Source organism: Ornithodoros turicata, unplaced genomic scaffold (genome assembly GCF_037126465.1).
Source record: "Ornithodoros turicata isolate Travis unplaced genomic scaffold, ASM3712646v1 ctg00000843.1, whole genome shotgun sequence".
In the NCBI taxonomy this organism is placed as follows: Eukaryota; Metazoa; Arthropoda; class Arachnida; order Ixodida; family Argasidae; genus Ornithodoros; species Ornithodoros turicata.
Genome location: NW_026999404.1, coordinates 593,852 through 605,979, shown reverse-complemented (window position 1 = coordinate 605,979; position 12,128 = coordinate 593,852). Strand labels below are relative to the sequence as shown.

The 12,128-nt window shown below is 47.0% G+C and overlaps 1 protein-coding gene across 2 annotated transcripts; it reads right to left on the bottom strand.

Moving 5' to 3' along the window:
• LOC135375273 (mucin-5AC-like) lies at nucleotides 1–8,849 on the bottom strand. 2 transcript variants are annotated; one of them, XR_010417199.1, is made up of 3 exons: nucleotides 4,443–4,531; nucleotides 2,606–2,763; nucleotides 1,564–1,643 (listed from the first exon to the last, which is right to left on the bottom strand). XR_010417199.1 is itself a non-coding variant. In XM_064608018.1 (2 exons), the coding sequence occupies exons 1-2, from the start codon at nucleotides 8,840–8,842 to the stop codon at nucleotides 178–180; spliced, it is 1,491 nt and encodes a 496-aa protein (XP_064464088.1). In that variant the 5' UTR covers nucleotides 8,843–8,849; the 3' UTR covers nucleotides 1–177. The 2 variants fall into 2 exon arrangements, 1 of the variants encoding a protein (XP_064464088.1); XM_064608018.1 differs by lacking the exons at nucleotides 2,606–2,763; nucleotides 4,443–4,531 and adding an exon at nucleotides 8,818–8,849 and having other exon boundaries at nucleotides 1–1,643.
• Nucleotides 8,850–12,128: the final 3,279 nt, after the last annotated feature.

Here is a 12,128-nt window from a genome sequence, read left to right as displayed (position 1 = left end):
TCTCGCAAGTTCTACAAGATACGCGATCAGATCTCATCGTTAGAGCCTCTTGTAATTCATCTGCAAATTCCGTAGGACTGCTATAGCTGTGAAGTCGCTAAAATAGCCCAATGACGTCATCGCGGAATCGCCTGTAGGCAGCTCATTACTCTCGCACATTGTAAATCGAATTCCATATTAACCAGTGTCAGAAGCATCATCAGATTGTTGCCTAAGGTCAAAGACATGTCCAGTACAAGAACTATCAACACTTCCACTGCCTCCGCTGCACTCAGAATCTTTCCTCGACATTTTTTCAGCCTCATCACCTACGTCTATTGCCTTTGCATTCTCAACAACAAGAGTTTCTGTAAGTCTCTCACATTGGACGGTTTCCTGGAGGTCCTCTGTCTCTGTAGTCTCCGGTGCCCCGCTTGTAGGGACTTGAGAATCACTGGACTCCAGTTGTGCAAAAGCACTAGGACGGCACAGAAAAGTAACCATACCAGAAACACTTTGAATCGCCAAGGCAGTCAGTGGGAGCATTGACCCTTCTGACACCTCATAGTCCGACGAAGACTCTCGCACAAGTTTCGAAGACTGACCCGATGCCGTTCGTCGAAGTCCTGGCGTCTTCTCGGACGTCTCCGTTGATGTTAATGACGATTGCCGCACAGTCATTTTCTGTGCTGAGCCGCCGCCTACCAAAACCGTTGTAGTTCTTGTTGTAGTCTCATATTTTACGGTTGTTGCTAAGCCTCTCCCCGTTTGCATCATGCTCTGGACGGAACTGGTATCGGAGCTCGCCTTTTGCATCAGGGGTCGTCTGGACTGGACGGCACGAGCTCTTTGAGCTTCTGACGCCTGGATGGCAGCTCGTATTCTGTGGAATCGAGTGTAGTTCTCTGTAGACCATGTCTGCTGACACCACTGCTGAACAGTTTCCGCGTCTGCACCTCTTGCCGTGCCAGGTTGCTGAAGTCGGACCACCGTTTTTCGCGGCGAAGATGATATGCTGCCATATGTTCCTCTGTCCCTTAGAGCTGCCTTTAACGGTTGTGCGCTCGATGTTACCTCTGGCACGTCTTCAGCATCTGCATACATCACTGCAGATCTTGTCCTGTGGAATCGTTCGCGATTACTGCTCGTCGAGCTTTGCTGTCGTTCAAGTCCTTCCGAATTCTTATTCTTGCGTTTATTATTATCAGTGCTTGGGAGTGCTTCATATTCACTCGGTGGTGCTGGAAAGTCCGAACCCTGCAGTACTGCAGATCTAGTTCTGTGAAATCGGCGCGGGCTAGATGGCGCAGTCGTCGATGATACGATAGGCGTTGACGTTGCAGATGACGTGGGAGGGAGTCGTGAGAACGCCGGCTCACGAACTTCGTCGGATCGCAGAGTGGTGGACTTGGCCCGGTGAAAGCGCGCAGCCTGGTACGGAATGCACGATTCCCGTCTGTTGTATCTTGCTGGAGTCTGGACGCTGTTCACAGCTAGGGATTCACGACGACTTGGAGGTGTGCTTTGAGATCTGACGTCTCGAACGACGTCGGACGTGGAAGATGTCTCTACTGTGCTGGTGTCGTCCTGTTCCGCTTCAACGGAGACTTCAGAGAGTCTTTGGCTTTTGGTGCTGTTTGCTCTAGAGACGGGTCCTTTGTCATCTTCAAAGGGAATGGACGGAAAAGAAATGGAAATTCAGTAATGTGCAGAGCCACAGCAAAAAAAAAAAAAAAAGGCAAGATATTTTTCGTCGTTACAGTATAAGTTCAAAGACTCAAGCGTTGTTACTGTGCCGAGACACAAAAGGCGTGTGCCAACACGTCACAGCAGTAGTATGCATACATACTGTATAAGAACCACTTTTTTCTAATCCAAGAGAGCCTATTCTAATCTAATTCTAAGCCAAAATCCAGTTCTAAGCCGGCACAATCCAGTTGTAATCCAACACAATCCAATTCCAACGTCATCTGATTGGCCGCCATTAGCTCCGCCCACTTCACGTTTATAGGTCCACGCCAAGCCTACTGATCATTGATTGGTCAATCCTAGCTCTGCTCTTTTATGCTAATTAGTTGGCTTGGCTCCGCCCACTTCACGTTGATTGGCTCATGCTATGCCTACTGATCGTTGATTGGTCAATCGTAGCTCCACCCTTCATGCTAATTAGTTGACTCTGCCCACTTCACGTTGATTGGCCCATGCCCGCTGATCGTTGATTGGTTGACCGTAGCTCCGCCCCTTTCTGCTAATTACTTGGCTCCGCCCATTTCAGACTGATTGGTGCACGCAGATTGTTGTGCTCCGCCCCTAATTAACCGGCTCCGCTGATTGGTCGTACTGATCACTCTCCCAGCGCTCTGATTGGCCGCCACCAATCTAAGCCCGTTGAACAGAGGCTGCACTAGCGCCGCGCCAGATGGCAACGGCTCCACTGCGGCTTTATCTCATATGTCCAAACTTACCTCTCTACTGGCTCCGCCCACTTCGCGTTGATTGGTCCACGCTAAGCCTACTGATTGGGCCATCACACCGATTGGTCCACGCTAAGCGTACTGAACAGTGATTGGCTAGCCTGCATTTGTCGCTCCTAAGCCACCGGGCAGCGGCTTCAGACAAGACACACCTTTATTTGGTACAGCAGCCTCCTGGTCCAGCAACAGCCTCCTCGTAGAGCATGGGTTGGTTCAGTTCCATCAGAGAGGTCATTGGTCCCGGTCATCTCTTGCGCTCATTGGTCACTCAGCTCCCTCGGTAGACACCAACTGCTATAGGTTCATCTAACTGCAAGTGGTCTGCTCGTTAGCATATCTGACTGCTCACCCAGCTGCTAATTGGTTCTAGTCGATCACAGCTACCTCATAGGCTTCAACTCCGATTGGTCCGTCTAACTGCAAGTGCCCAACTGCCCATTGAACTACAAGCCACACATTCTTCACTCATCTCTAGATGGAACGTTATGGAACCAGGGAACCTTCTACTCAATTGGTTCACATTTCTACCCGGTCATCTCTTGCGCTTATTGCTAGCCTCAGCTCCCTCTGTAGACACCAACTGCTATTGGTTGTTCATCTAACTGCAAGTGCTGCCCATTGCAACTGCTCATTGGCCCATGTGACTACAAGCCTCTCATTGGTCACTCATCTCTATAGCTCCTTAAAAGGTTCCAACTGCGATTGGTCATTTCCACTGATCGCTAGACCCAACTGCTCCGTCAAACTGCAAGCCGCTCATTGATCACTCCCTCTAATCTCTAGATGAGATAATATAAGTTTAACTGTGGGATATCGGAACTTTTACCATAACATAAGTTTAGCCTGGGGCTGCTAGGCTCCAACTCCTATTGGCTCATGCTAACTGCATGCCACCACAATGAAACTTTTTCACATGCTCTGATGGCGCCGAAGAAGGTTCACTACACATACAATAGATGGCGCCGGCCTCGATGCTTGTGCCCTCTTTGCAAAGAAGGCTGAGGCTGGACAGCTGCGACGCGAGCGTGAAAAAAGTCCATTGCATTGGTGACTCATTTCTACCCAACTGGTTCATACTTCTAGGGAGCTAGCGTTGGAAAGCAGAACAACACAAAACAGCTTACATGCCGCTTCCTCCTGCTGTTCACATAGCCACAGTTGCTAATGGGAAATAAAAAAACGTGTTCAGGGTACACATCTCAAAGCACACTCTACATGAGTAAAGTTGGCTTCATCCGGTTGCATGCGTGCGTTAGGTGAAGCCCACCCCTGGGAACAAGCTTAGGATCGTTTTTCCTACAGAGCGTGCGTTGCACTTCAACATAAAAATTGATTTCAATGATTATCAAGCAGAATGGCAAAGAAAATCCAAAAATGATGCTATGGAGTGAAGCGCGTTCATTCTTAAGCACGAATTTTGTCACAGACCTACAACAAAGACATTCAATCTGTGTTAAACATGCAAAAACCTCATCGTGATGCTAAGCAGGGAAGCCAGCACGCATTCGAAATAAAAAAGCTGAGCAGGAAGAAGCGCATGATCGAGAAAACATCGATAGTTGATGCTGTGCAGAGAAGCCAGTTTGAGAGAAAAACAATTTGAATGATCAAGAAACCCCATAGAGCTTGGGCTCGTTTTGTTTTAGACAGTGTGCGTTCAACATACGAAATTAACTAAATAAAGCAGAATGACAAAAGCATAGTGGTGCTATGCGGTGAAGCTCAAGACGCACTGACGCTCCAACGCCTATTAAACAATGCTATGCAGGGAAGCTTCGCGCGTACTCAATCTTAAAAAGAAGACTCAACCCAAGCTGAGTAAGAAACACAATTTCAGATTGCCTTCAAAGCTCCCCCAGTGTGCAAACATAGCCAGCGCACGCAACACACCTCGCACGCAGAGCACTACTGAAAGCACCATTAGAAATATAAGTTCAGGGCACAACGTCGCATTATGAACGAGTTCATCTAGGAAAAAAATGTGCTCACCTTCACAGATGGGCACATAGATTCACAAGCTTGTCATTCACTCGACGCCATGCAGCAATATCCGAACCACGAATATCCGACGGCGCGTGGACAGTTCACGCGACTTAAGTCTGCCCATGTCGGAGTATATTGCACTTTTAGACAGTGCACTTAGCATAAGAAATTAATTAAATCAAGCAGAATGACAAAGCATAGAGATGCTATGTGATGAGGCTCAACATTGTTTCTCTCACTGACGCTCCAATGCTTATTAAACCGAAATTGGTTGATGCTATGCACGCACTGGGGGGGAGCTCTTAAAGCAATCTGAAATTGTGTTTCTTAAAACTCAGCTTGGGTTGAGTCTTCTTTTTAAGATTGAGTACGCGCGAAGCTTCACTGCATAGCAGAGTTTAATAGGCGTAGGAGTGTCAGTGCGTCTTGAGCTTCACTGCATAGCACCACTATGCTTTTGCCATTCTGCTTGATTTAGTTAATTTCTTATGTTGAACGCACACTGTCTGAAACGAAAACGAGCCCAAGCTCTATAGGGTTTCTCTAGATTCTCTGCACAGCATCAACTATCGATGTTTTCTCGATCATGTGCTTCTTCCAGCTCAGCTTTTTTATTTCGAATGCGTGCTGGCTTCCCTGCTTAGCATCACGATGAGTTTTATGCGCTCTGTTTAATACAGATTAAAATGTTTTTGTTGTGGGTCTGTGACAAAATTCGTGCTTAAGAATGAACGCGCTTCACTCCATAGCATCATTTGTGGATTTTCTTTGCCATTCTGCTTGATAATCATTGAAATCAATTTTTATGTTGAAGTGCAAAGCACGCTCTGTAGGAAAAACGACCCTAAGCTTGTTCCTATGGGTGTGCTTCACCTAACGCACGCATGCAACGAGGTGAAGCCAACTTTACTCGTGTAGAGTGTGCTTTGAGCATAGCTCGGCGCGATCATGATCGCGGCAGCCTTGCCAGTGCTTCGTGATGCACTCATGATCGCGATCATCAGGCTTTGATAATGCATTGCGATCATGATCGCACCGAGCTATGGCTTTGAGATGTGTACCCCAGGGTGTCGGAGCGAATCAAAAACTGGAACCGAAAACCGAAAAAAAACACGCTATTTTGGTGCGAACCGGAACGGAATCGAAACCGTATACGTTTTTTTCGCTCAGGAGGGAAATCGAAAAATTTATTTAACGGTTTTCGGTCCAAGCATAAACTTCGCCGGTTTGGACTACAAGTAGGCGAATGAAACTGCCATCGTGTGTTCTGAACTCATGTCATGGATACTTTACGAGAGTTACGGTTACGATGCAATGTATGTCGGTAGACTATGACCCTTAGGCTCCCTTTGTAACGTTTGACCGTTCGCGCACATAGACTTAGATGTAGACTTAGATGTAACTTAGATGTGGCCGGTTGTGATTCTCTGCCAATGTGCGACCCAAGGGGGCTGCGAAACGGTTTCTCTATCAGCAATCTCTCGCAACGCAACGTGTCCCTTGTTTGAGAGCAACGAAGTTGAATACATGTACGTACCCGCGAGGCAAGCGCGTGCGAAGTGGCGCCTCTTTTGTGGACAGGACACCAAGAAAAGAAAATGAAGCCGTCCAGCGCGTTTGTGAGTGAAGGTGTTCCTCGATTTGCGTCGTACTCGTGCGGTAGTTCTTGCTGGCGAGGAAGCAGCAACAGGCATTCGGATGAGACGCGATCGCACCAATCCAACAAGAAAGTACTTTATGTATGACATCACAACAAACAAGTCCGTCTGTATCATGTGCTTCAAGAAAGGAGAATGCCTATTAGAACAGACAGTCACCTACAGGAGCCAGGAGCTACCAATTTCACAGCTGCCTATTCATATTAAATACCATGTATGCATACAAACGGGTTTACATTTTGCAGCATTGAATTTTTTTTCTGGGAATGAATATGTCCACCAGCTGAACCGGTTAAACCGGTATGAACCGTTATTTTTTTGCTCCGGAGCAGAACCAGTACCGGACCGTTTATGATAGAACCGAGACGAAAAACCGGAACGAAAAACGTTTCGGTTCGACACCCTGGTGTACCCTGAACACGATTTTTTATTTCCCATTAGCAACTGTGGCTATGTGAACAGCAGGAGGAGGCTGCATGTAAGCTGTTTTGTGTTGTTCTGCCTTCCAACGCTAGCTCTCTAGAAGTATGAACCAGTTGGGTAGAAATGAGTCACCAATGCAATGGACTTTTTTCCAGCTCGCGTTGCGTCTGTCCAGCCTCAGCCTTCTTTGCATAGAGGGCGCAAGTATCGAGGCCGGCGCCATCTATTGTATGTGTAGGGAACCTTCTTCGGTGCCGTCAGAGCTTGTGAAAAAGTTTCATTGTGGTGGCATGCAGTTAGCATGAGCCAATAGCAGTTGGAGCCTACCAGCCCCAGGCTAAACTTATGTTGTGGTAAAAGTTCCGATGTCCCACAGTTAAACTTATATTATCTCATCTAGAGATTAGAGGGAGTGACCAATGAGCGGCTTGCAGTTCGACGGAGCAGTTGGGTCTAGCGATGAGTGGAAGTGACCAATCGCAGTTGGAACCTTTTAAGGAGCTCTAGAGATAAGTGACCAATGAGAGGCTTGTAGTCAGATGGGCCAATGAGCAGACCACTCGCAGTTAGATGAACAACCAATAGCAGTTGGTGTCTACAGAGGGAGCTTAGGCTAGCAATAAGCGCAAGAGATGACCGGATAGAAATGTGAACCAATTGAGTAGAAGGTTCCAATAACCCTGGTTCCATAAGGTTCCATCTAGAGATGAGTGACCAATGAGTGGCTTGTAGTTCAATGGGCAGTTGGGCACTTGCAGTTAGATGGACCAATCGGAGTTGGAGACTATGAGGAAGCTGTGATCGACTAGAACCAATAAGCAGCTGGGTGAGCAGTCAGATATGCTAACGAGCAGACCACTTGCAGTTCGATGAACCTATAGCAGTTGGTGTCTACCGAGGGAGCTGAGTGACCAATGAGCGAAAGAGATGACCGGGACCAATGATCTCTCTGATGGAACTGAACCAACCCATGCTCTACGGTACTGCTGGACCAGGAGGCTGTTGTACCAAATAAAGGTTGAAATGAACAATTGTCGTGTGTCTTGTCTGAAGCCGCTGCCCGGTGGCTTAGGAGCGACAAATGCAGGCTAGCCAAGCACTGTTCAGTACGCTTAGCGTGAACCAATCAACGCGAAGTGGGCGGAGCCAGTAAAGAGGTAAGTTTGGACATATGAGATAAAGCCGCAGTGGAGCCGCTGTCATCTGGCGAGCGCTAGTGCAGGCTCTGTTCAACGGGCTGAGTTGGTGGTGGCCAATCAGAGCGCTGGGAGAGTGATCAGTACGACGAATCAGCGGAGCCGGTTAATTAGGGGCGGAGCTCAGCGATCTGTGTGCACCAATCAGCGTGAAGTGGGCAGAGCCAAGTAATTAGCATAAAGGGATGGAGGGATGGGATGGGATGGAGGGACGATTGAGCAATCAACGATCAGTAGGCTTAGCATGAGCCAATCAACGTGAAGTGGGCGGAGCTAATGGCGGCCAATCAGATGGCTTTGGAATTGGCTGGTGTTGGCTTAGAACTGGATTGTGTTGGCTTAGGACGGGATTTTGGCTTAGAATTGGATTAGAATCGGCTCTCTTGGATTAGAAAAAAGTGGTTCTTATACAGTGTGGTTCTTATACAGTATGTATGCATATTACTCAAAGCTAGTTTCTACACGACACATCGTTTCTTTTATCATTTTGCAGCATACATCCGGGGAAACCAATATGGTTGCGGGACATGTAAGCAATCATATAGAGTGAGTGAGTACATTTTGCCGCAATCAGCACGAACGGAATCACCAATGGTGGGTAACATGGTGCAGCACCCTGTGCCATCGAAGTATTGGTGGGCCTTGTTCCCGTGTGAAGGCATTGTGCATGACAACACGAGGGCAGCCAGGCGTCACTCCTGCTACAGAGTTCTACGGGGGTGTGGGAGAGGACGCTATCCTGGAACTGTACAAGAACAGGACACGAGCTGGTACAGCACTGTCCAGACGAAACGTGACTGAGACGTCACGCCATCTGATGAGCATATTCTCCTGCATGCTCCTCCCTCTGGTTGCCGGCTCGATGATGGGTCTCCAAAGAAATTCCGTATAACTCTGGAAATACGTCGATTCCAAGAGAAAGGGTTGGCAGGAGAGCTGTGGGTGTAGTCAAATGCTCCTGCCAGACATATTTATTTCAATTACATTAGGGAGCTAACTTTCCCTTTAATTTAAGCATTCTGGTCGTGATAAAAGTGCTCCTCGGCACTTCGAGGGTTCAGCGCTATTTAACGACGCTGACGATGATCTATATTGTACACTTACCTTTATGTCCGAAATCGAGGCACATGCCGAAGAGGAACTCAGCAGGCACAAATACGAGGATGAGCCCAACGCCCGCCAGGGAGAGCCCCAAGCGCTGGTTCATGTAGACTGTGCTGAGTCCGGCGAAGAAGAGCACGATGCCCAACACCATTTTGATCGTGATGGTGCTCGCCACCACCCTGGAGAGCCCGCTCCCCAGCAGACGATTCTGCACTTGCCTCGAATGAAGCACCAACATGGCAGGAGCTGGCAGAAAAAACGTGGGGAGCGTTAGTCACTGTATAAGTCTCCATGAGGCGTCTGTCCAACAGCGCGCGCACCTTCCCATCTCCGTTCTCCACCCCACGTTGGAAGACGCATATAGTGTTGGTACTTCAAATACTGCAAATTTGACGCCGCTCGCAGGACGTCAGCAACGGAGCAGAAAGAAGACAATGGGAATACGCGGTTGCTGAACCCCGTGACGTGCAAGGAAGTATAGGACAAACCCTGAACGGGTAATACGTGCGTCAACAGATGATATGTATGCATCATACGATAGCTGTGCTTAGGTGGTGCTTTGCTCAGCTTTTTGTTGAAGGCTTCCCTGGCCTAAGTGAGGCTTACACATTCGCGTGCGCTTCAAATCCTGCACCCAACTCGAGGATTGGTGCGGCCCTGCCAACTCTCTACACCGTGCTTTACAGTGCGGAGACCAACAAATAATTCTGTGTGAGGTGTGTTTATTGTGGATCATTTTGAAGCAAGTTGGCCCGTGTCCAACTTATCACTCTAAGAAAAAAAGGTTGAAAATGGGTAGAAACGTCGCGCTTCTTCCCGACCTACTTTTTCTCTCCCCGTTGAAGGCCCCAGTGCTTCGGATTTACCCTTGGCTTACCTTCCTCCCATGTTAGGAGACAATAGGGGGTACAAGATTACCAGCCTTAGGGTGGGGTTGTGCCTCATATGCACCAAATGCTCATAACCTCCAAACGCTCAAAACCTCCAAACGCTCATATCCACCGAAAAAGAAGTTGGTGGTTTTGAGCGTTTGGTGGAAATGAGCAGGAGGGGAGAAGCTGCTCATAAGCACCAAACGTCCAGAACATCCGAATGCTCATATGCACCGAAAGGCGGGCGACCACAAAGGCCGGGTCTTCCTCTCCCGCATTTGGAACAAGGTCATTGGGTGAGAAAGGTGGAATGAATGGCGACTACCAAGGCCGCTTAATGTGTCAGTTTGAAGTTTATGAACTTTACTTTACGTTTGCACGGCCGTCCAGTCTTCGGAACTCACACCCATTGAACATTGTTCCTATGCGTTCACGTATAGATGTTTTTAAATATAGTTTTTTTCCTCATACAGTTGATGAATGGAATAGGTTACCTGGTGCTATAAGGGAATTACCTGTGAAAGACTTCTGTAACCAAGCATGCCTGCTCCTGCTATAGCCTCATAGAGGCTGCAGTATTTGAAATAAATAATAAATAAATGTAACAGGTTGGTCCTGCTTGTATGTAGCCAGAACGAACAGCGCCTTCTCGTTTATGGATTTCAATTTGAGCTTTATTTTGATAGACATGGAGGCAGCCTAGGACAAAAGACTTGATTCTAGCTCGAAAGGCACTCGGCTCCCAGGGCTGTAGCAACAAAGAGCGTGGTCCCCTCCAAATATATGTCCGGGTTCACTTACAATGCAGAAGCTGGAATACGATATTTATATAGGGTTTATATTATGCATACATAGGCCTGCAGTGAACATTTGCGCAAAACCCTTCTTACGAGCCTTGTTTTTCGCAAGTTGGTTAATCAATGCGTCAGAGTCTAGAGATATGATAATCATGTTTTCGGTTGACTACGAACTCGGAAAGCCTGACATCTCTTATGGTTGAGCGCAGGATATTCTTGATCGGTCAGTTTCATTGTGCTGAGGCTTCTTTCAGCATCAGCGACAGTAGCTGGTGTGGTCAGAAAATAGAATCCTGACGCAAATGCAAGGATTCAGATATATCTCCTGGAGGCTTTCTTGTATGTGTACGTTAAAAATTGTTTGGCGTCCTCTCTTTTTCTCAATGACACAAAACGATATTCCATTATAAGTTCGCTGGCATCGATGTCTACCATTTTTACTTCAAAATTTTTGCTGCGATTCTCCAGTTTAAGTTCCCATTGACACTGCCCCAAGTTGTTAGCGTTTTACAGAAATCCAAACAACTTTAACCACTCCACGAGTTGGTCGACAAAGCAGAAGATATGGCCTGATCAGTGAGAATAAGAAAGAACTGAGATTTGAATTTTCGTTCTCCAGAAAGACGATTCTTACTTTTTCTTTTTTTCACTTTTAGGAGAAGGTAGCAGACATTGCAGAACTGCTTCCTGATCTTGTCGCGTTGTCTGTACTCCGCAAAATAAAGAGAGGAACAGAAAGAACAGACGCAATTTGTACAATACAAGCGGTGCAGCAAATGGAACCGCTTTTATGTTCCTCATTAAATGGCGTGCAGCATTTATTGTTCATTAAGATTAATGTTAATTAAAAAAGCATGTCTTCCAATTTCGAACAAATGAGGAGTGTGAATGATAGCACTTGATTGGCTATGATCCCGTTTATCAGATGTCCACAACGACGCTCCTGTATTTTTGGGCGCACGGAACCGCGCGGGACCGTTTCTTCCGCCACGCAACCAGGGACCAATTTTTCCGGGACGAACTTTTCCGGGACTATTTTTTTCCGAAACTCCATCCAACATGCTCTACACATTCTCGCTCCTATAGTTATTCTACATTCGGTCTGGAAGATGACTGGCTTGGTTCTTTGGATAATTGGTTTTCAACTCATTTCTGTTTGCCCACCGTTTTAGGCATTCAAGAACAACATTACTTCCTCTTATAAGTAGAACTCGGAAATTTACGTGCCAAAACCATGAAAATAGACAGGTATTTAGACACCAAGGTAGAAATTTGGGGTAGTTGGTACATAGCCATGAGTAAAATCTTGCAGCCAAAGAGAGGACGAAGACACAACGGTAGAAACACACAACACCTACTTTCTTGCGCCTTTTAAATGACGTATTGTCAATAAATCCTTTAGTTGAGAGTCTGCAGTTCCGCTGTTGTGTGTTTCTACCGTTGTGTCTTCGTCCTCTCTTTGGCTGCAAGATTTTACTCAAGGTATTTAGACCCCAAAAAACACCTAAACAGGCAAGAACATGCAAAAACAGACACGTTGTAGCACATACCAAAACTACTTCTAATGTACGCTTCACGACTCAGACTTTATACTGTGGAACTGTAGCGAATGCTACAGAACCATTCGATGACGCCAGTGCCT

Coding starts and splice junctions, on each gene's coding strand:
- LOC135375273 (XM_064608018.1), bottom strand. CDS start 8,842: ATGTGCCTCGATTTCGGACATAAAG. Junction 1,644..8,817: donor CCTCGATTTCGGACATAAAG/GTAAGTGTACAA, acceptor TTCCCTTTGAAG/ATGACAAAGGACCCGTCTCT.